The sequence below is a fragment of the Zonotrichia leucophrys genome, chromosome Z, assembly GCF_028769735.1.
Source record: "Zonotrichia leucophrys gambelii isolate GWCS_2022_RI chromosome Z, RI_Zleu_2.0, whole genome shotgun sequence".
Classification (NCBI taxonomy): domain Eukaryota; kingdom Metazoa; phylum Chordata; class Aves; order Passeriformes; family Passerellidae; genus Zonotrichia; species Zonotrichia leucophrys.
The window spans coordinates 48,776,165-48,801,188 of NC_088200.1; the positions used below are offsets into that span (position 1 = coordinate 48,776,165).

The 25,024-nt window shown below is 35.9% G+C and overlaps 1 protein-coding gene across 7 annotated transcripts in view; it reads left to right on the forward strand.

Annotated features, from left to right (window-relative positions):
* Positions 1 to 25,024, forward strand: part of NTRK2 (neurotrophic receptor tyrosine kinase 2) — a 196,459-nt gene that overhangs the window by 74,733 nt on the left and 96,702 nt on the right. The window contains exons 12-14 of one of the 7 annotated variants that reach the window (XM_064735244.1): positions 3,908 to 3,979; positions 13,687 to 13,755; positions 14,623 to 20,852. The exons of 2 other annotated variants lie outside the window; for them this stretch is intronic. In XM_064735244.1, the coding sequence (XP_064591314.1) occupies positions 3,908 to 3,979; positions 13,687 to 13,755; positions 14,623 to 14,660 (179 nt within the window). In that variant the 3' untranslated portion in view covers positions 14,661 to 20,852. Of the gene's footprint in view, positions 1 to 3,907; positions 3,980 to 13,686; positions 13,756 to 14,622; positions 20,853 to 25,024 lie in introns of those variants that run through there. 4 more of the 7 variants (XM_064735246.1, XM_064735247.1, XM_064735249.1 and 1 more) reach the window with 4 other exon arrangements.

The window sequence follows — 25,024 nt, forward strand, 5'->3', positions numbered from 1 at the left end:
TTGGTAATTAAATAGGCAATTAGAGGGAAACTAATCACATGGTTGTATTGAAAGTAACCAGTTTCTCTCACACATGAACACACTGTCTTAGACAACACTGTGCACTCCTTTTTGCTGACACAGCCTGTACACTTCTGCTAATGCACTGCTGTGTGACAGTGAGGACAGGAGTCATCACATTTATTCCTTCTTGTACTGGATGGTAAACAAAAAAATCGTTTAGTATTCCCACCTTGCTGGATTTTGTTGGACTGTGCCTCTTTAAGAGGAAATTCCTATAAGTCAGTGATCTTTTGACTGTTTGTTGTTTTTCTTCAAGTTCACTTGGTTTGATCACGTTTAAAAAAAAAAATCTTGGCTTCATAGTTTCCCATTTTTAACATGGTTGATTTGTTTAATAAAGGTATCAGAAAAGGAGTTTTATAAACTAAATTATGACTTCTGTTCAGAAGTACATTAATAGGGATTATTTTCTTTAGGACTGCTAGATGAGCCAAGAGCAAAGGAGGGTGCTTTGTGTTACAGTAAATAGCAGCATGGCTGGACCTACTGAAGAAAAGCTGTTGGAGACAATCTGTAGGAAAGCAGGCCATAGAAGAAAAACTAAGGAATATGTTGAGGAGGGAAAACTCAGTAAGAAGGAGGATAATTAAAATTTAAGATAAATAAGGAGAAAATAATCACACACTTTCCTATGTTTTATCTAATGGTAGGCTTTTTGCTCCCTGTTTACTTCTCTCTTATCACCTTAGTGCTAATTAATACAAAACAACAGTTATTTGAATTTTTCCTGCTGCACAAATTATAACTTTTCATATAATTTTATTTTGTTTTATTCTATAAAGAGCTTTTCTTTAAAAATCAACAACCTAAACATCTCCTTTCTTAGGGCCAAATTCCTCATAGAAAATATGCTCAAAGTTCTTTCAGTCCTAAGAATTGTCAAAAGACTGGAAAGTCACATTCTGCGTCAATGGTACAAACAGAAACATAGTAGTAGCACAGGCAATTAATAGCATCTTTTACTCATTTACCGTAATTAACATAACATGAGTAAACACACATACACACTAAACATGTATATATATGTGTGTATTTAAAAGTATGTGTAACATTAATGTTGTTAAGGGTTACACAGTCTGACATACACAAACTTTGAGTGGCAGTCTACAAGTTATCTTCATGTTGTCTTGAATGAATTTATAGTTTCTTTTCATGTATAGCTTGCATATGAGCTAATTTTGTGGAAGCCAAAAGAAAAATCCACATGGATATGTAAAAAACTGGAGTTAGGACCATGCTGTGGGAGCTCATTAATGATTCAGAATGGTTGGTTTCAGTTTTCCCTCCTTCCTTTCACAAGGCAAAATCCAATCAATAATTTCCTTTCAAGGTCAGAACTGCTACTTGGTATCTGTCCTTCTCACAAGCCTTGCCCAGTCATAGGAGTGTTTTGGAAGATTTAATTACTATTTTATTTGAGATTGTCATCAATAACTATTAGCACAGCTGGACTCGGACAGAAAGTCACATTATTACTGGGGAGGGCTCTGCTCTGATCCAGCTACAAGGGTGCTGCTTTTGTGAACAGCGTCATGCCAGGCATGAAAGGGGCTTTTTCCCTGCCATCCTATCTCCAGTAATACTGTGGTTGCATTATGGACAGGAAAGACGTTAAGCAACGTTATGTATCAATTATTTGATTTTGCAGGATTTGTGAAATAGAGTTGAATTTGACAAAATTTTCTGTCTTTGCAAAGTTTGTTTCCATTGCATGGGCAATGATACATCTTAATGTCTTTTGGTATTTCGTTTTCTAAAGCTGCAAGTGAAATATATATTTTAAAAAATATTAATATGGTTTTTGTCTGCCTTTTTTTCTACATTTTTGATAAATTTCTTTTCCCTTATTTAGAACTAAGTTCAGTGTAGGCTAAGTAAATGTGTTACATGCTCATTAACTAACCTCACTTCCTGAAGTTATATTGTAAATCCTAAGGGAAGTACCAGATCCAGTATTTTAGTTGCAGTAAAGGAAACAATGCTCCTTTAATGGCAATGGAAATATTTGTCCCTGTAAAATATCTTTCCTGTCTTGAGAAATATCATAAATAGTCAGAAATACAGAAAAATATTTTAATATCTTTTGTTTAGAATTCTGTTGGAGTATTCTCTCAGCCAAGCATTTTCTTTCTGAATAAGCTGCCAAAATAGAGTTTTGATGCTTTGCCTAGAAGCAAGCAAGACTGTGAATCTTTTCTTAAATGCCTCAGTTTTCACAAAGACATCATACAGCTTTACAGTGTCTGCTTCTTGAAAATTAAATTCTGTGACTTTAAAGTGATGTTTAAGATCTGTTAACTTGAGTAGAATGAGCTGAATGTATTTGCAGGAGCTAAAAATTTTTGACTAGTATAATTTTTGTGTCGGCTAAAAAATAATAAATAACATTCAGGCCATCGCCTCTTCCTTTTCCTGCCTTTTAGGGAAAATCTGGGCAAGATAAAGGTCAAAAGTCATTACAGAGTTCAGAGTTATCATAATAATTCCGGAAGCAAGCTTCTGGAGCTCAGCTTTATTATAGAATATTATGAATTTAACCACACTTGTTGAACATGATGGATCCAGATTTGCTGTTGATCATAATCCTGAATCAGTCAAAGAATGTCCACAGTTCACTTTGCTCTTTCCACTGACACAATATTTAATATGGCCTAAGTGAATTCTTTATATATTCTATTGATTTTATGGTGTTCATAAAATGCTAGTAATAGAAAATCTGTTTCTATTGCTGTTTTTTTTTAATGTTAATGCAATTTCCAAGGAAAAATCTCTTCAGTGACTCATATGAAATATGTTGGAGGGAGTTTGTATGTAGATATATATATAAATGTGCAGTTACACAAATTTTCAAGTGGTATAATTTAAATAGATTATTTAAATTGAGCCTTGCCATTTGGCTGGGATTTGCTTTTTTATGTTTTTTTTATTTTTAGATGTTTGTCCCTACATTGAATTTATAACCTATGTCCAGATCTGCTGGCTGCAGATCTGCTGCCTTTGCATGCGAAGCTAATCTTTTTTCACGTTGCAAAGAATATTCAGCACTGAATTTGCAAAAAATTCTTCTGTCCACATTTGTGTGATCTCAGCCACTTGCTGAGTACCTTGGAGTAGAGCAGAGGGAGATTTGGATACCTGCTGTTTGGCTGCATGGGTACCTCCTGCCTTCAGCTAGGGAGCAGCAGGTTCTCTGGCACAGCAGCAGGGCACTTGCAGAAGCTTTGGGCAACACAAGTTGGTTGTAGTTTACTCTCAGTTCTGAGTGTGAGAAGTAGCGCCAGGTGCTGAACAAGCTGTTTCAATGTTAGGTAGTAGGGGGTTTGCCTCTATGTGATACCCATCAAAAGCAAAAGTCCTGGACAAAACCATAAGCACCAACTAAAAAAAATTGCTTCACGCAGTATGACCAAGCCTTGACTCTGACTTTTGTGCAGATTTTTAGTACCACAAGTTTGTCTTTGCAGGCCAAGAATATACACAAGAAGAATTTAGCCAGTGACTGAAGAATATCTCCTTGCTGCTTATCATAAAGATGATCTTGCAATTTTTAATAAATATTTTTAAGTGATGTGCACTTCTATAGCTCTAAAACACATGCACAGTTTATGTCTGGTAGAATCTGGTCCAAAAAATACCAATAATCTCATGTTATAGATGGTTATGGGTGATAAATGTGAAATGAGACCAATCTAAAAATATCACAATGGATGTTTTCTCTTCTGCAGTGTAGAAGGAAAAATAAAGCAATTGATGTAGAAATAGAAACTTAAAAACTAGTAACATTGGCAATTGCAAACCAAACTCTTGGCATTAATTGCATTAATGGTAATGCATTCCATTCCAGTTCATGGTGAAGTAAAAGGAGTTGGTCTGGTAGATCAAATATGGCTTTCATTGCAAGACTGCGACAATGAAGGTGAGATAATAAAGCTATTCAGACTAACCTGTAAAGAATGTTATTAAATAGACCTGATTAATTACTTATTCTTAGAACAGATGTCACTATAAAATACTACATATGTTTCAGTCATATTTTTTCAGGATGCATGTATCCTGTATGTATAGGTTTGTATACATGGATACATACATTTTTGTTCGAAAACATATACATGCAGTCAAAATTGTGAATAATTAATGATGCATATAATGTTCCCTTATGAATCTGGGAAATTAATGTCAGGGCTTCGAACAGAACTTGAAAGCGATTTCTTTTCTATTGAAATAATTGAAAAATTGGAATGGTGTAAATAAGCATGTAAAAACATAAGTTTCTGTCCTGGTTTGCTCATTACATATACATTGTGAAGCAACTCTTACGAATCCATTGGTGCAAGCAAACCTAGCTGTGTATTCAGGGAAATGTTGCAAATCTTGTGTTCTGACTTAGGATTGTGTGTGGTTTGGGTGGGGTTTTTTAAAGTTTTTTGCCATTTTTTCAATCAACATCTTATTTTCCAGTCCAGGCAAGAGTAAAATCACAAAAGCTCTCAAGTACCTTTAATGCATTTTTCTGACAGAATGTCAAAAAATTGCTTTGTGTTCCATCAATAGTAATTCATGGCAACACGCCTAAATAATTACCATTGGCCAAATGCCACACTTCTGGGTCCTACACTAACAAATACTGGTACAATCATTTTGAAAATTATATATTCAGTTGCAATAATAGCATGCATCTCACATAACTGACTCACCTCTTCCAATTAAGTTCATGTAATCAGAAATAACTTAGTCCTGCATTATCCCGTAAGTGGTCTCTCTGGACTGTAATCACAGTGTGTGGTTTGCATATACTGTATAATTTGACTTGATTCTGGGGCAGTGCACAGCACTCTTTCAGGTTACCTGTAATGGCATTAAAGCCACTGGGATAAGGCTATGTTCTCTGGCCCATAGGGAAAGGCATAGAGTGTACCCACAGGTTTAAAACAAGCTTCTCCCTCATTCCTCAAGTAGGATGGCCCTATAAGTACTTGAAAAAAATTTTTGGCACCTTCTCTCCTTTGAAATGTACTGCAACATTTTATAGGAGAATGCCGTTTGTCTTAGGTCAAAATAGTTACTTACTTTAATATAGATTAAATAATTGTGAACAAAAGAAAAGAAGATCCACCCCTGCATATTTTTATTTACTGGCAAATCTGTGCCCTGAACCTCTTTGTCTTTGTCGTCTTTATCTTAGCACATGGGCCTGGAAGCAAGTAGTTTTGCACATACCATCTCTCTTGCACACCAGAGAGATTTTGGCATGTTAACTAGTGTTTGGATTTTCTTGTATGTCTGTTCCACGTCATCTTGTGTGTCTGAATTCACATGATTAGTCAGGTATGAAGGGGTCACTCAAGCTATAGTTTGCAGTAGCCTTGCGCCATGTAAGTCTCGAGTTTATTTTTTGGGGGGAGGCCGGGGATATGGGAATGAGATGGGAACCCTGTCTTATGAAAGGAAGAAAGGCAGGTGTTAGCACTGTTGCTGGTTCTTTGTGCAGTGGTTGTAGCAGAAGTGCAGAAAACCACCTTGGCCGATACCAGCAGCATCATGGCCAAAGCATTGCTGGTTCCATGTGCTCCTGACCTGCAGTTGCTGCAGGCTGGAACCTGTTTATTTTTGGACCCAAAAAGTAGGCCTTCTGTTCGCCTGACCAAAGAAGACTCAGGTGTATTGGTATGCCTATTTATTGATTGAAAGGTCAGTTTGACTGTGAAGACTGAGTACTCTGCCTTTCTTGGAGCCTTTAGGGAAAGCATCAATCCGAAGGAAAAGCATCAATCACTCTTCTTTCAGATGAATTGTTGTTTATTTCAAATGTATTTCAAGCATTTTGTTAACCTTAATACATGTACAAGAATATTCTTTGTGCAGAAAGAGGGAAGTTCAGGAGGCTCACCTCAGCAATGTTACAGTGATAATTGAGCAATAGAAATACTCTTTTCCTTGTTCTGTCTCTACAAAGTTATATGACAGTAATATGCTGGAGATTGGTTTTACTTGACCTGGTTAACAGGACAGGAAATAGGGTTTCACTTGCACAGAAAGGGAAAGGATGTTTCTATTTCTGTTTAAACACCTTGGAAATTTCTATTCCTAGTGTGTTAGTGGTAGCCAGCACTCTTTGGCTGACAAAGAGTATTCAGACAGAAATTCAAAGTTATATAACATATATGGCATCCTGTGTGCCAGATGTGGGTGTAAACCCATGCACTCCACTTGCAGGAATACAGTTTCAAATAAGAGAACAGTCTTATTCACTGATTTGCTAATAGCCTGCTCTGGCAGCTATGGCAATTACACATGGTATCTATTATAGATTCATGTCTCATTTCTTTGATGTTAACTAAATTTATAATTACATAGTATCACTTAGTAAAATTGTTTGCTTTTACTAAAAAGTGTGTGGGTCTACAGGTGGTAGTAATATAGGCAGAATTAGCACATTAAATGCACGTGATTTGTTGCATCAAAAGGGTGCTGTAAGAGGTAGAACTCATAAATAAAATAAGTGGAAACTTCCCTTTTCCCAAGACCACTTTCTTTCTCCTTTTCTTCGTATATCCTGTGAAGAATGCTTCTTTGAATGGAGAACCATTTTGTGTCCATGTAAAACTGAGAACAGAGTAAAGCAAACCAAGGCTAGACTGGAGTAATTGTACATGGTTTTCACAATGGCTCCAAGTAGATGGGATTTGGAAGATTCAAATTGCTTCAATTAGTACAGTTTTGTGCAGTATTTTTCCTTACAAATGTTCCCCATCTTCTGTATTGGGGAAGGATTCCAATATACTGTAATATCCAGGGAGAAAGAAAAGATAATGGAGCCTTGAAATAGGTGCAGAACCTGAATGCACATTCTTCAAACTGCCTACAAGTGTATACAAAACTTCAAGATGACTTTTCAGGAATGCAAAACCAGGCCTCGAGGTTCAGGAGGAAACATACTGTGCCTCATTCTTCACCACCCTCAAAGGCCATGTGTTACTGCAGAGGACTATTTTAGCTAAGCTTCAGTGGACAGCAACTTGAAGGTGGTCTCTTTCCCTTTCTGTGGCATTGAATTTGTGGTAAGAGATAACTAGTGAAATTCTTTTGCTCTTTTGTCTTTTTCCCTTGTGAAAGCCAGGGGTGACTGGTCACCAACTGAGTGTAACTCCATTCACTAACACTCTGTGGGCCCAGCTATCCAGAGGGTTTTTAACCCTGAGAACGTGCACTCATCCAAGCCATGAACAGCCAGTTTCTCCAGAGAGTGCTGTGGGAAATGCTTTTAAAGGCTTGACTAAAGTACAGGCAGACAACATCCACAGCCCTTCCCTCATCCATCAAGTGCATTGCCTTGACATAGATTTAGACCAGGTTTGTCAATCAGAACCAACATCTCATAAACACATGCTGTGTGGGCCTGATCACCTATGGTACCTACATCTTAAGTTTTCAATCAAGAGAGAATTTGTGGGGTGAAATATTTGAGCCATTATTGTAACAAAATGGGGCAGTAATCTCTGGTTCTGGACTTAGAAGCCTGCAGAAGATGGAGGAAGAAGAGATGCACAGAAATCACATAGTTTATCTTCATGTAGCATAATATTAATGGGACTAGCTAGAATTTGGCTCTTGGTTGTTTGCTGTCAATCCATTATCTTGATCATTGATCACAATCAAGATAATGATAAGGTTTTTTAAAGAAAAATTTTTAATTGCTGTGTGGAAGTACTTGATTAGTAGTGACTGTAAAGGAAGGCAGTTGAAATTGATGAAGTAAAGAAAGCCCATTTTGTTTTACTAGAAGCACTGAGTGATTATGAGATGCACCTTTTAAGAATTGTTCAGATTTCACAGACACAAGGTAAAACGTCATAGCAAGGAAGATGAAGAATTGTTCAATAACAGCTGTGAGGACAGTAATAGATCAAAGGTGCTAATATTGTGGTAAAGGAACAGTAAGCAAAATAATCCCATTATAAATGGACATATGTGATACAGTTCCATAACTCGTATTGCACTGTAACAAGTACTGCTATTTCCCTAATTTGTATATAAAAACTCTTTTTCCAGCTCTTATTAAAAGGTCATATATTGAAAATGCAGAATATTTGGAATTACTTAAGATAACTGGATGGTAGGGTTGTCTTCAACATTTGGGTAGAGACAGAATGGTTTCAAAATTGACAGTGATTCTCTTTTTCAAAGGGGCAAGACATAATTACGCTGTGTCTTTCAAGCTCTCTGATCTTCCTTGTGGCTGTAAACTGACACTTGTCAAAATTGTAGCCGTGTAGTAGCATTTCTGCATTTTACATGCATACCAATGAGTGCATTTAAGCACAAATTCTAGGGATGTCATAAGGTAAAGTACCTTCTTTCCTAAGAGCTTTGACTTTTAAAGTACTTGCAGGAAGCTTTGAGAAAGCATCCCTTGATTTATTGATTGATCTCTCAGGCATACAGTGTTTCATGCAAATGAACTGTAAAATAACCCGCAGATATCCATTTTTTAAAATGTGTATGCAAATAGTAATTGCTACACTCTTTCCTGTGAGTTGGGTTTCTACTAATGCACATATTCTGTAGTTCTGTGGGGAGTTCTTGTTTATGCCGGGTTCTGTTTCAGTGTCTGAGCAGTTGCTTATTCACACTCTCTACTTTTTCCTTCAACTGTCCCTGAATTAGAAGCTCTGTAAAATATATGTACTGGCTGTCTCTGAGTAGTGGTGGTTTGAGCTTCAGTTCTTAATGTCCTTGACTGCCTAATCAATAGAAAGCAAAACAACTGCAGCATGAGCAGCAGTACTGGAAAAGGAAACTTCTGTTGGATATTGCCCTGGAAGTCATGAGGGTAATGACTCTCATTGAGAAAGATAAAATATTTTCTCCTTCAAGAGTGCAGAGCACAAATGTTTTCTTTTCTGCTGCCTGCTTGGAAAATTAGCATCATATCTAATGCATCATACTGGGAAATAAAATCAAAAGTCAAGATCAAACTAAAGAAAAACAGATTAAGATATTAAATGATCCTTATTAACAGTGTAGAGGACTGTTAACACAAAATATTTTTGGTTTCTAAAATGTTGAGTAAAAAGGTCCAGTTTTATCTTCTCTTATTTCTAACTTCTTTTACACTGAGAACAGCTTTATGAGATTCTATACCCAAGTATGTGTAATTCTGTTTGACCTCAATTCTTATTTCATAAACTTTTAGATTAACGAAACAAACAATTAAATAGTTTGAATACTGGCTGCAATACTGACGCAGATGACTACACTTTTATTATGCTTATTTGGAAATCTAATACAGGTGGAAGCATCCATAAAATTACAAGCCATGTATCCTTATCTGTGGAGAATAAATTTAGACATTAGACGTAGAGACAGTTATAGTAGAAAAGAAATCTTTATAAGATACTGTATATTTTGAAGAAAGTTTTTAGCTTTGGGTTACTGTAAATAATCCTGAGTTTAATATGATTGTGTGCTACCTTCCTGTTATAAGTAATTGGAGCATATAGAGGGTCAAATTTCTTTGTCTTGATGTATAACTTCATGGGTCAGACTATTAAGTCTCTTCTGGTCCTAGTTTTCCCATTTACTAAGTAAATTTGGTTACAGGAAAACTGGATCAGAAAATAGAGACTAATGTTGAATTCAGATACAGAATTTTCTGTGAATTCCTGGCCCCCAATAAGTCGATTTTTTTGTCTTCTATACATGGTTTTATCATTAGTTTAAAAAAGTAATATTTATGCTTGTCATTTGAACTCTTAATTATATGAATTAAAAATATGGTCTTAGTATTTCATCAGGTAAAAACTATTTTTAGATGAAAGAAAAAAATTGTAGTGAATGTCTATATTTTTGTGCTCTGAAACAAAAGGCAGTATTGAGACTGGTGTGTGTAAAATCTGCAAAATCCTATGAAATGGTAGGTATTTCTTCAGAGAATTTTAGCTTCTGCTGTTGTGTTTTGCTCTAAGACATTATTCTTCCTTGTGCAACAAAAATTCGGCAAAAGCTATCCAGGAGTCTCTTCTCACTTTCCTACAAAAGTTAGGTGACATTTTGTTCTGATTTTGCCACAGCATTAGCCAGCACTGTTCTTTGAAGCAATGGCTCTGGTCCAAGAAGCAAATAGAACTAGGAATAAATGGTTTAATTTTCTTTCCTTCTTGTAACGAGAAATTGACAAATTTTGTAAGACTCCTTTTTCGGTAATACAGCTGCATCTTACCTTAGCCTTCCTCCCTTCCAGTCATCAGCTTGAACTTTCTCCATAGGAATCACAGTTCATGTAAAAAGAATGAAGAGATACATGCCGTGTATGCTCATTTAGTCCACATTAGAAAAAGTAAAATGTGCATTGATTTTTGATTCAAATCCTTTTAGATCGATGCCACAAACAATATTCTGAATAAACCTTATGCAAACCTTATGCAATGTTTTACAGTTGATGAAGAGAGAATATGGGATGAGACTTAATGTTATAGAAAGTTTCAGTTGTTCAGCACTTCTTTTCCTTGTACTTTCCCTTGAATGATTTGGTTTACATACATGGTATGCATACATGGTGTCCAAATTTATGTAACTCATATTGACATAATTGGCAAGTGGGATGTGAATATATATAAAAAGTTTTATATTCAGTTAAGTCATAATTATGGGAAACATTTATTTAGACAGTGTAGGTCAGGTTGTTAATGACTAAGAAGACTGACTTCAGAGCTCCGGTTTGTTACAACTCATTGAAATATAGTATTTTGAGGCCTGTTGGAGCAAGAAGGATTTTAGGCAATTAAAATTTAGCATCTTGCTTTGTGAAGAAAGTTCAGAAGATGACCATCATGTAACATTTTCTTTCCTGAATGACTTAGGTGGTGGCTTGTAGGGAACATAACCAGTGAGAAGAAGTGTGATTGATATTTTTGGGATAGGTAGAAATTGAGTCCATGAATCTGCGACTATCTCAAGAACAGACATTTTCCCAAATACGTGAATTAGATGTTATGATGCATATGATGTTACAACACCATTGACTGCTTAGTTTTTTTGTTGTGTGCTGGTTGAAGTAGAGATGGAAAAAAACGGCTTCTTTATATTTAAAAATGGTCATGTTTAAAGGCTCCTCTTTCAAAATCACTACAGTAGGTATAAAGGTAGGGGGTGTGCTGTTACACTTTTCCTTTCATGCTTTCCTCTCTAATCAATCAAAAAGCTGGGAACAGTTAGTTGGTGGCATTTCATCCAGCTCCCAGTCACAGTAAACTCTCAGAACAGTACAGATCATCCAGTATCTGAGATACAGGTCTGCAAAGCTCATGAGATGGTCAACTGTGGTACTTCTAGAAAGTAGGATTAAAAAAAAGTCCTCACTGGTAGCTCAACCAGATCCTTATTAATAATATAATTCAAACTACTCTTTTTATTAAGCAGTTAGGCATAAATTTGATGTTCCCAAAATAGTGTACTCCAGATTCTTTATGATGTTTGTTTAAAGACTAGTAATTAATTCAGTGCTGATTTCAAAGCTTTTTGAATGAAGAACTGCTATTGGAAGTAAAGTTATCACATTTTAAACTACTTATTATTTTCTTTACTGTCTTGGACAAATTTGCATTTCAGAGAGACAGATACATAATGTTCCTTTAAAGGATGAATGAAATTCTGTCATTCCTTGTACAGGGAAGATGAATAGTTTTTTTCTTGTCTTCCACTTTCATTTTGACGTTCTTTTATTTTTATTCTTTCGTGTACTTTCCTCTGCAAGTCTGAGTGGCAGCTTATATAACAGCAGTGTACTTTTAAAACTAATATTAAACTCAGAATCTAGCACCTCAGCAGCAATTCAACCCAAAATGAAGCTTTCCCTCAACCTGCCTAACTGACTCCATTTGAACTCTGAGAAGTCAAATGGGAAGTTGGCATCCCATTTAGGAATCATCTTCTGAATATCTACTGCCCATAATATTTTGCCTTTGTTAGCTCAATGTCTCCAAATAGTCAGAGATCCAGTATACAAATGAAGTTTTGTTTTTAAAGCACTTCTGTTCAGTTTCTGCATCTTTATATTTGTCCTGTTTTCTTGCTGCATTGTCCCACTCCGCCCCACTCCCCACAATTATTTTGTTTGTATTCATATATCCTTTTCTATGTACTGCACCTGATTTCTTTCCGTGTTTTAGTGATTAAACACTAAAAAAAAAGACTCTCATCTTATTTTCACTTTTCTCTTTCTTTTGCCTTTTCCCTTTCTTTCTTTCTTATTTTTTTACTCCTTTCTGTTACTTAGTTTTTTCCTCAAAATACATTTTCATTGTGATTAATTTTTCTGCCTTAATAGGAATTGCAGGACTCCCTTCCCCTTGTGAACTCCTTTACTCCTGTAGACTGCTCAGTCATAGGTCTGAGGATTCTCCCATAATAGTTGTTTTATGTGCCACTGTCGCAGGATTACTAAAATACACACAAATGCAACTAAGAATAGAGAATAATAGAGTCACTTTAGTTGAAAAATATCTTTAAGATCATCAAGTCCAATCATTAACTTAACACTACCAAGCCCACCATTAAACCATCTCTCTAAGCATCTCTGGTGGTTTACAAGAACACATCAGCTTGCCTTCCTTAAAATAGTTGTACCACCTTCCCCACAGCCCTGGCCCTCCATCATGACTTATCGTGTGAAGTTTGCAGTAGTTGTAAGAGATCTGGTTTGTACCTCTATTTTACCTGTGTACTGTACACTAAATATTAGTTCACTAGTTGGCAACTCCTCAAATTAAAATTCAGAGGTGTCTTAAAACATAGCAATATGATTTCACTCTGACTGCAGCAGACCAGGTAAGGAATAATCTAAAAGTCAAAAAACCTTTCCCTTGCAATGATTTTCTCTTGTGTTAAAAGTGTGGTATAAATGTGTGTTTTTATGTAAATACATGTATGTGTCCTTTGTCTTAAGCTGCCAAGAACATATGCAATCTCTTATATTTAAGAAAGCAAAATTCCAGGAGAGGTCTGAATGACTTGAGAAATTCAAGAGAAAAGTAGCACCCATGCAGTAGACTTAATTGTAGACTACTAAAACCCGGATGATATTACTCCTTTTCTAACCTATAACTTCTAAATATCCTTCAGATAATTGCTTACTGTTCTGAAATGAGGCTTTCTTCAACTGCTACTCTATTTTTGTCTGTGAATTAGCAGGTTCCTTTGGGGTTTTTTGGCACCTTATATGAGACATTAATAACTGTTTCAAAGAAAAGGCATTTTGACGCACACTTTTGGAAATGTGGGATTGTACAAAGCTAGCAAGTTCATCATCTGAATGTGCGATTACCTACTTCCAGGGTAGAAACAAACAAGAAAATGCAATGCACATGAATTAGTCATTGCTACTGACATTGAAATTTAACTTTTCTTGAAGCTGATAGTGTAAGTCCCATTCATTGAAAGCAAATACAGATTTGGCTCTGAATTGTTTAGATTTCTGTGGAATATCGGTAAGCTTTCAGTCTTCACAAACACTTGTTATTAAAACAAGATTAAAAAGCCCAAAAAACAGATAAAAACTACTATTGAAGTTTACATTTGCTGACTAATAGTAAAACTCTCGCATGTGTTTTTTTCAAATGTTATTAGAACAAGTAATGGTGGCTGTCAACAGTGATGTACATAATAACTCAACTGCATCAGATAACAACAGACTAGGTAAGGCAACACTGTTCTAGGAAGTTTTTGTGCCATTAATTCAGCTAGCTGAATTCCACGCAGGACCCTATGTAGCTTTTAAAAAAAATTTTTGTCCTTAGCCAGTCAGGTAAGTTTTGGGGGGTAGATTTGTCCTTCATCTCAGACCAGAACACATTCTGGGGATTTTTATGTATTTCAATGTGCAATCATATTTAGTTGTTGATTCTTAAGTTCCTCTTGATATTTAAATACAGTTAAGATAATTGACTAATATTTCTCCCACCTCCACGTTTTTCTGCCATTACACAGGCAGTTAATGCACTAAGGGCAGCAGCCTGTTCAGAGCAGGCAGAAAGAATGATGTGCACAAAGCTAAGGTGTGAAACAAAAGTTAGAGAGGATCCTGGTACTTAGAATAAGTCTGTGGCATAGTGGGGTACCATGCAAGTAATTGGTGTACCAAACTAAAGGCAGAGAACTTGATTGTGCACATTGGGCTGTTCACCATTAGCCTTGGCACAAGGCAAAGCACCTGGCTGAGGTTTTTCTAACCCATACATAGCACAGTCCCTGGCTGGAGAATTCTAGACTTACTGCATTACAGCTCAGTCTGAGTTTGTTGATATGTTAAAGACAAAGATATAGCACATGTTTTACATTTTTATTTAACAAATAAAATCTTTAGCCACAAGATAGAGGTGATGTCATCATTTTCATAAATTCATTCACAGTTTTAATCTAATTTATGTATGCTTTAAATGCTTTTTATGTGTATGTGTTTGATTGTCAAGTATTCATTTGTGTTTGGTCTTTTGTATTGATTTTTCTTTGACTTTTTTTCTTTTTTTAAGCATGATTTCTCACACTTTATTTTGTTTTTTTTAGGTTTTGTTTTATTTCATAAGATCCCACTGGATGGGTAAATGAAATAAGGAAAAAGATGAGAGAGGGGCTGTTGAGCTTGCAATCTGTGTGCTGCACTGTAGGGAGTGGACAGTGTTCTTGCCCAGTGAAGTGCCACCTCCCTTGGATTTCTCTTTTAAACATTGGTTATGTTTGGAGAACTATAGTACATTCAAATCAGTAGCTGTTTTTCCAAGAGCAGGGAAAAGTGAAGCCCTGAGGCAGCTAAAAAAACTCAAGAAATTCCAGAAATAAGCTACCAGACTCTTTCCTATTGCCTTTTCCTCACTGTGTCTTCCAAAATGACATTGAAATGAAATTATATTGTTTCCTCTGTCAATTTTTTTTCTGTTCGAACTTAACTGGAAAGACGATGTTTTTATAAATAATATTTATCAAAGGTGAACTGCAAAGCTGCTTTTATTTTAATGAATTAACGCCTCTGCAAAATTTCTACAATGCTAAGTTTGAGTGTGTGTGCAAGCTCACTGATTTCTGTGGAAATGCTCACATCCTTAAAGTTAAGTTCTTGTATATTTGCAGAATATGGTCTTAACTCCTGAAGCAGTAAATTGCAGAGCTGGCCCTGCAAATCTTATTATATATGTAGTTCCACTGACTTTACCAGGAAGATGAGGAGTCTAAGTTATATACAGAAGGGTGGCAATACAGTTGGGTGTGTTTGGGTATTGAATCAGTGCCATCACTTAGATATTCAGTTAGGTTGTGCTTACTCAAGATAGTCCCTAAGTTTGAAAAAGCACACAAATCTGCAGTAGGCCAGAATGCTGATTCTGAGCCAAGAGCAAGAAGAATGATGGTATGTGGCTGGTCCTTCAGATGTAGACTTAGAGGCTTGTTTAACTGTTTGCATTTAACTATGAAGTATGCTTCAGAATGTGCTTCACTATACTGCAGAGAAGAGTCAACTGTAACAAGTAAAGCTAAATGAAGGCATGAGCATATTTCAAGAGTAGGGCTGCATTTAGATATAGTACTAGAAATTAATTTTCATTTGATTTATGTATCAAATCCTGAGGGTCTACTTTGATCTTTTCCATTTAGGGAGTTTTAAGAAGTATGAAGTTTCAGGGTTTTTTAAACTGAGTTTTAGCTACAAAGAGTGAAAGACTAGTAGTGAATGACTGAGGTAGATGCTTATGTTTCTGTGTATTCTGGTTAAATTTTTGAGATTTGTTTTGAATTTATCCCCTTACAACTATGTTTAATGAAATAGACGATATTATTTTGTCCCTAATATATTTGCTTCTCATTGTTACCTGTTTGTAATTTCAGCCATTTTCACTCTTCCATTGTAACACCTTTTCTTTTACTGCAGTCTTTTAAAGCCATACATCATTCCTCTCTTTCTACAGTACTCTATTGACTCTTTAATACTATTTTTGTGTGTTTACTTTTTGCCTTCTAAGTCTCTTAATCCTTCAACTTTTTTCTTGTGTTCTCTTGAGTCTGTTGCATTCAAGTTCTTTATCCCTGCTGTGCTCAAGTTTCAGAAATATCCTTATTAGTCAAGACATGCATCCACATTTGCATACTTCTAGCCCTTTGTAGGGGAATACTTCCTTTCCCTTTCCACTAGTTAGAGAAGGGGAGATGCAGTTGCTAAAAATCTGTCCCAAAGCTGTATTCTGCTCCCCACATTAAAGAGGAGGACAGAGCTGGAAGTCTACTGATGACCTAGAAATCGTGTTGTCTTTGTCGCCCTGCACATACTGTGGTGATTTGGGGAGGGATGGCAGCAATTAAGGATATCCATCATAGTTCCTGTTTGAAGTTAGATGTCATCAAGTGCTCTGCTGTTCCTGAGAAAGAGTATTAGGAATGTCTGCCTTTTTTTTGTCCCTAAGTCGGTGTCTTATAAGACATGGTGTTATTTTCCAGAGATCCTAACTTTCTCTGCTGCTTACTGACTCATTTTACTTTCCTTTTAATTAATTTTTTCTTGGACTTCTTGCTTATCCATGAATCTGTCCTCCTGTTGAAATAATATCTGATGTCATAAAGGTGGTTCTAAATCAGTAGACAATCATCTAGTGGCAACATTTGAACTAAAGTCAGTGGACTTACATCAAACGCATATTGGATCATGAGCAGACCTTGACCCAGTAGCCCAAATTCCAGTTTGAAGTTTGCTGGGACAAAGTTAGCGTATTTCAGTTATGTGTTCACAATTTATTGCTGAATTAATGAGGTGAGAATCTGAACCCTTTTCTTTTGGCAGGGAAAAAGCAAACTTGCAAAGCTGGAATTTGGCAGTTGACTTTTGAAATATTTAATTTTAAAAAGTAGTTCTTTCTGATTCATAATATTTATATGCATAAATATGCACAGTTATTGATTGGGGATTTTACATAATTTTTTGTAACTTATTTTGTTGCACTTTGCAGTTCATCTTTATTGGATAGGGGTAGGTTTGACCTTCAAATGTTTCAGAATGTACTGACACAGTATTTTGGATTTTATGTAATCATGGTGGTACTTTAATAAACAACTGATCTATGCACCACTGAAATATATATATATATTTTTATATCTGTATTGTAGAATATCCTTCTTACATATTTTGTACTACATTTTGTTAGACACTCAGTACATTATTACTTGATGCAGATATTCACAGAACATTATGGATTACAGCACGTGATTTTTTACTAATAATGTCTTAGCACAGATGTTTAATGCTTGATGGAAAAAGACTACATGTTCCTAAAATGTTTTTTTTTCAGTATGTGAACAGAGCCTCTTAAAGCTAAGGGAGCTAAACTTTTTAACATGGAAATTATGATACCCACTAGCTTCTGTCTTGATTGTAAGTGACATGGCTTGTAACTGTAGAGATTCTGATCTACCCAAATGGTGTTGGTTTACAAAGGGCTCACTTAATTACAAATTCTTGACCTCCTTAAAATAAAATGAGACTGAAACTAAAAATCATACAGGAACCATTAACATGGTAAAAATTGATGAACATCCAGGATTTGACATTAAAAAGCTTTTATATTGTTTTACTGAGCAATAAAAAAGGCTATGAAATGTCTAAAGGCAGAGTTGCTATTTTTTTCCGCTGTGCCAGACATGAAACTAAAATAAAAGCATATTTCTATGGTTCTGCTAGAAGGGGTTTATTTGTACTAGAATTTATTTTAGATAGACATTTAATATGCTCAGAGACATGTTGAGATAAGCTGTTGAGCAGTTTGATGGGCAGATTAGTTTGGGGCCCAGAGAGGAAACACTGCTGGGGGTGTTTTGGTGTGAGGCAAGTCATGTCATCCAGTCTGTTAAATAAACCTGTTTCTGTTGAATGTGATGGAAGTTTGACCAGTGGCCAGGTCTGTGTTGCAAAGAAGTGCATTGTTCCCAGGCAGAGGTCAGAGCTGCGCTCGCTGCAGCTGCCTGTCATGAAAAGCGAGGCGGGAGCAGTTGCAAAATGTCTGTTCCTGAAGAAAGCTGTCTAGAGATCCTCTCTTTTTTAGTGGGAGTCCTGGAAGCTCACAGCCAGGGCAGACTGAGGCTGCTATGAGACATTTTCATGGCAATACGTGTCTTGACTATCGTAACCTGTGAAAGGCAGTCTTCACCCTTTCCACTGCCTTTGTCTACCAGCTGGACCTCTCCCAGGCAGCAGTGAAGCAAAACATGCATTTCAGTGCGAGTAAGATCAAGATCCTTGGAAACAGCAGACAATGCCAAGAAAACCTCTGGACTGCTAGTGGAATACAATTTTACTTCAAATAGTTCTTGTAGGGACTGCTTTTTCTTTTTTGACTGTTGGCAGAAGCACTAAAAATCAATTTTTTCCTAAGAAAGTAAGTTCCTAAGCCTGATTTTTTAAAAACTATAAAACACATGAAATTTTGCCATATGAAAATGACCCATACACTTTCAAGTGGCTCTTTAAACAGAAGCCTTCATACAAAGTTTGTCAATCCCTTTACCCAGTTGTCCATGTTAAGTTGACAGCTAATCATCACCATGAAGGCCATCACTTCATTTGCATCTATTTTAATGCTTAAAAACTTACAAATAGTTTGTAAAGTTGAAGGTTATATTAAAAGCTCTTTTCAATTCAGCCATTTTTTCCAGTTACAATAATTATTATTGTTAACAATATGTTATTATTTGAAATAATTCAAAAGTTATTAGTAGACTGAGCAGCAAAGTATTTTGTTCATGTTTATTTCAAAAGAAAACCCCAAAAGCTTACGTAACGGTTTTTAGTATTTTCTTCTTCTCCATCATTCTCTCTGGCTTCTTCTCTTCCTCCCAATTGTTGGTGGTTCTGTTTTCTGTTCTTCAGAGAGCTCAATGTCCTACTTTTTGAGTTGTGGTAAGCTCTCTTCTTCTTAGGGCACAAATGTGTAGCGTCTTGGAATATCCTTTTGAAGGACTTTGCCACCATTATGTGATGGTGTAAAGTATTCCACATTATAATGTAGGTCCATGTTGTGTGAGATTTTCATAATCTGATCTCCAGAACATGTGTTTGTGGGTGGTTGGAAGCATTGAGCATGAATGCAGCGTCACAGAGTGCGCAGGGAATGCTGGTGCTGTGTATTTCACGTGTCACAGCACATTTCATTGTCCCACTTCCATAGGAATGTGTATGCCCAAACTTCTGAAGCTGGCTTCCATTTGCTCTGTTTTTCTTTTGTTCATACAAATTAAATCTGCTCTGAAGATAGTAAATGATGCAGTGATTGGAAATAAATATAGCTGTTCAGTTCCACAAGCATGTATGTGACTGAACTTGGACTGAACATGGTATTGTCTTTTAATCAGCCTCGAGATTACCTGGTTGACTTATTTTCATCCAAAAAAAGGCAATAGATTGGAAGAGCCCACGAGAGAGTGTGTATTATTTTAGTATGGACATGCTATATCCTTCTAATTTTAATAGCAACCTTCCATGACTAGCTATATTTTTTCAGCTGCAAGGAGTGTGTTGGATAAGCACGTGTTCTGGCCTGCAGCAGAGTTGTAGGCAGCATAGAGCCAAACTGCTTTCATTTTGAAGAGGGCCATTCCACCATGATCTCTAGAGGCAGCAAGTCACAGCAGGGTTACTAAGCAGATTACCTCTTAATATAGCAGGAAACTGTCTCCTTGCATACATGTTTTCACTGTTACTTTGTTCCTCAGCTGGAATGACAAGAATAACCATATAAAATTTCAGAGAACTATCTGATATTTGAGGAAGTAAAGGGTAAAGGCATGGCTTTCTTATGATAGCTTTGTTTATTCTTTGATGTAAGCACAGTAGGGCTCCCTTTTCAGGTATGTCCATCAAACAGAAAAGTAATCCTGATTTTTTCCAAAGTATTTTAGTATTATTTTAGAGTGTTTTTTTAAACACAGCTATTCCATAGGTATCACTGACTTTACTAGTGTGCAAGCATAATTAGGCTGCCGCATCACTGCACAAACCCAAGACCAGAGTCTTAAACAAATACACTTCAAATCTTTCACTGCCATTCAGAGCTCTCTGTTCCTGAGTCTTTTTTTATATTTCAGGCTCAGGTTAAAAACAGGAAGAGTCATTAAGTTGATTTAAAATATAGAATGTTAACGTTTTTTAAAGTATTTTTTCACATATGGAAAGTATTTTTTTCACACATGGAATAAAGTAATATTCTAAATTTTAGCACAAAGTTGCCTTCCACCATAGTATCTCATTATGAAAGCCAAATAGCGGCACAAAGGCAGTGAGCACAAACTGATGCACAGGAAGTTCCACCTGAACATGAGGAAGAACTTCTTTAGTGTGCAGGTGACCAGGCACTGGCACAGATCACCCAGAGAAGTTGTGGAGTCTCCTTCAGTGGAGATATTCAAGAACCATCTGGACACAATTCTGTGCCATGTGCTCTGGGATGACCTCGCTTGAGCAGGGAGGCTGGACCAGAGGATCCACTGTGGTCTCTTTCAACCTGATCCATTCTGTGATTCTGTGGTTTAAAAATTATTTGCTGTTATCCATCAGCAAGCTGTGAGTCTTTTCTCCCCCTCTTCCCTCTAATTCTTCATGTTGAAAATCTTTCATGTTTCTTGTAACAGACAGTCATTGTTTTTATTCCCAAATAAAACAAAACATTGTTTGTATTCCCAACTGCCATAACACTTTGCACAATCTATAAAAAATGTATTACATGAAATTACTTTTAACAGGCCAATAAAATTCTATAATTTCATATCATTGTGTCTTTCACTACCTGTAATCACATTTTGTATTTCATTAGTAATAGTGCAGTGCATTGAAAAATGTGTCGATTTTTGAGTTCCTCACCTGTTACCTGTTGCTATAAAAATGTTATTGTTGTCATTGTGTTCCAATAAGAAGTGAGATTCAACTCCTTAATTATATTTTATAGCATCATTAATGGTTATTCTATTGATAAAGCACCCACCCCCTCCCCACCCACCCACCCCCCCCGCAACTGTTTGCAGTAGTTTTATTTCTATTTAACATACTTTAAGTGTATCTGTCATTACCATGTAGATTCAAACAAATGTATGTGTATTCAGGTCAAATAACTACATGGTCAGCTGTTGCCTGTAAGACACAAAGTTTTTTGTATCAGGCCATACGTCATCTACTCAACTTTACATCAAAAAAGTTGTTTGGTTAAATACTCAGGTATGATATGGTGATTTTCCAAATTATTTTGAGGAAATATCAGTGCTGTGATTTGAAGGCCATGTTTTGCTTTGGAACTTTTTGTCAGGCTAGCTGTTTGTAAGCCTGAGCTATCTGGATTTCTTGACACATTTAATGAAACAGAATACAAAAGAATGTTGAAGTGGTTGTATCACAGGTCATGTCCAGATTTTTTATTTTTTTTGCTTTTCACATGGACATGTCATATATTCCCATTAATGTGATTGCTGTGTTTGGACTACAGCTGATTAAATGTTCACTTTCTTGCTTCTGAAATGTTTTGTCATGTTTTTCTCCTCTGGGGTCTTACCAGATCTCTGAGTATTGTACCAAGTCAGCTTTCTATACCCACAGGCAATTTTGAAATTTTTCACCTATTTGAACAATTGTGATGTCCTGCAGTGTATTTTACAGACATGCTTTTTAATCATCATCCATGTAAAATATACTTTTGGAACTAATTTGATGTATCCTCAGTGTCTAGGAGAAATAGCCTCAATATAAAGGTCCATTCTTTTTCTAGGAGGAGCTTTCAATAAGATGACTACTAAGGTAAATTCTGATGTTGATTAAGCGGTAGATACAATTATTTTGCAGAAAGTATGCAAACACTATAAATTGTTAGATTCTCTAACATGCCAAGTAGAAGAACATGCTGAGATTGTGACGTGTTTGATATTTTTTGGTGTAGTAACAAACATGCCATTGAAATACTGTTATAGAAAGTTTTCAGACTCAGTAGACCAAGAAGTTATTACCTAGTGAGAAGAATCAAAAATAAAGCTGAATAAAGGCAAAAGTGAAAATAGCCTATTACACTGCCTGGGAAATGAGGAAATCTGTAAAGGAATTAGGAACACTGTAAGAAATAAAAAAGTCTTAATATTCTTGATAATCCAAATTAGTGTAAAGCTGCAAATAAGGGTTTATTTTTAATGAACATGAATTGCAGCTTGAAAGTATTGTTGTGGAATTCTTGATTTTATTTTTTTAAATGAGAAAAAAAGATAAAACATGTATTGGACATTTGTATCTTGAGATACTGTAACTTCCATCTACTTTTACCATTAAAATACTTCAAGAATAAAAAATTAATTTCATAGGTTAGTTTGTAATTCTGTTACTATTTTACAACTAAAATTCAAAGATCACTTTTGAGTAATTGATGTTTCTTCCTTTATTGTTTTAGTAACCAGGCTCTAAGGCAAAAATACAGAGCACATAATAAGCAGTTCTTTGTGTATTGCAGTTCATGAGAAGGTTGCAAAAAGTCACAAAATACTGTTTGGTGATACATATTGTATATATATTGTATATATATTGTTATATATACAATATTATTATTGTTATATATACAATATATATTGGTATATATATTGTCTTTCAATTACACTGAAAGAACTTTTGGCAATGTGTTTTTACCTGTTAAAAGAAAATACACTCTACAGTTTCCTAAAATAAGTGAATAAGTGTGAGTAAAGAAAATAGAAAGGTGCATTTGAAAGACAAATGATAAATTATTTGAAGCTCTTGCTCTGGTAATTTAAAATTTTAATTTAAAGACTACCTGTTTGTTTTATTTATGCTTTTCTACTGTAGTTTTCAAATTAATATTTTATTTATATTACGCCATTTTCTGATGCCATTATTACATCTTCTGTTGTTGTTGCAGCAAACTTCAGATCTATTTCCTTAATACACTGTGACTGTAATTTGTAAAATCCCAAATAGTATCTCATGATAAGTTAGAATAGGAATGTGACAGTGCCTTTTATACCTGCCACTTAAAAGTGCTGTGCTATTTACATGTTCAGAAGGAGGAAAGTATTTTCACTGGCTATTCTAGCCACATCACCTTCCCAAGATAGCTGATATGCAGAACAAAATTATGCAAGTGTGTGTTGGGAACCACACATCAGTGATAGTGTGGCCTAGGGGAGGGAGGGAAGCACCACGACAACCACCAACTGCAGTTCCTTAACAACTCCTTATAGCTCATGTTGCATACTAGAAGTTAGAGTGCAGAAGGTGTTGAAAGTCCAGATGGACAATTGGCTGTGAAGTTTCTTGATGACTATTGTGCTCTACTGAAGAGTCACCATGTTTTCCCTTTGAAGGGTTTTAGCAAAATTTTAGTGTCAACATCATTGAAGTATATGATGCCTCAGGAGTGGATGCGTCATCCCTGCCTCAGGGAACAAGATCCAAGAACGCAGTTAGGTTTATATAAACTTTTGTCTGAAGGCTGGGTAAGGTTTCTTTCATTTTTTTCTCAACCTGTGCTGAGTATTTATGATGTCTTTATTCCAGGAGACATACCAGCATGGACCCCACTGCCTAAACCAGAATCTCCCTTTCTTTTTCTAAAGATGCATGCCATGCAATCAATTTTAATGTTTCCTTATGAGAGCTAGCATGATGCTGAGGTCAGAGCTTATAAATTAGCTCACACTTTTCATCCCCAAATGTCTTAGAGAGAAGGTCAATAGGGATAGCCATTTCAGAGATTCCTGGTACATTTTGTAATCATTGCATAGTCATAAAAAGTTGCTTCACTGATATTAGATGTCTTAAAAATCCTAGGAAAAAGTGGAGGACTCCATGTACCTGTAGAGATTAACTATCAGAATTAGAACAAAATGTGAAATCTTGATAAGTTTATGCTTTTTAAAAGATAATGTTTATGTAATACTCCCATTTTCATTCAGATTCAAAACTCTGTGTCTTGCTGTAAATATGAGACAGAAGTCAAAATTATGAAAGAATATCAGTGTTGACTTCCTCCTGGAAAGACCTGGTCATTGACTTTTCCCATTAATGTCAGGGGACTAAATAATCTAGGAAGTCAGTTTCTTTCTTAGTTTTATCTTCTATGAGCCAAAAGTAATTTTTTTGTTATCTGAGACACTACTTGTATGCTGTAATGTAACTGTCTGCCTGGTTTGGTGAAATTTGTCTTCTGGGTACCAAGTAGCCCATCGATAGATATCCCAGTCTCTAATACCATTTGTGAAGGTTTCTGCACACAACTGTGTTATTACTAGTTGCTCAGGTGTATAATTTTTAAATACATTGAATGTTTTTAAAATACAGCCCAAATAATCAACTCTGCATTTGTTTCCTTATGGGAGTATGAATCAAAATCAGGTAAGTTACCGTGATTTGCCTGAGCATTTCCTTTCTCCAGGCATTTGAAGTACAGTTTTTGAAGCAGAACATGCTAAGGCAAGCCTTCTGCTTTCTGTGTGGTAAAACAAGTTACCTTTTCCCATATGTCGGCATTGTTTTTCCCTTGGGAGTTGGCAAAGTCTATTTCCAGGTAATGAAACACACTTTATCATGTTTTATCAATGTCTCAAAAAAAGTGTGAAGAGCTGCATGCCTTTTCAAGAGAAAGGCAAAGATTTATCATCATGCTTTTTCTTTCTAATGAAGATGCCAAGTTTCCATTGCTTGCTGCAACTTCACACTTTGATGAAATCCAAGTGTATATGTATATATATCCTGTTGCTGTTGAACTCAGCTATCCTGGTGCCCAGGTGAAGTTGTTACCTGTCATTAGGAGGTGGTGGTATAGCCTCTGGAATCAGTAGTTCCAACTACAAGGCTCTAACATTTTCTGCTTCTGAGTTCTGGTCTGAACACGGTGAGAGCTGAAACCACTAGTGATAGGTAGATGCCCACGTGATAGCAGTTGGTCAGTGA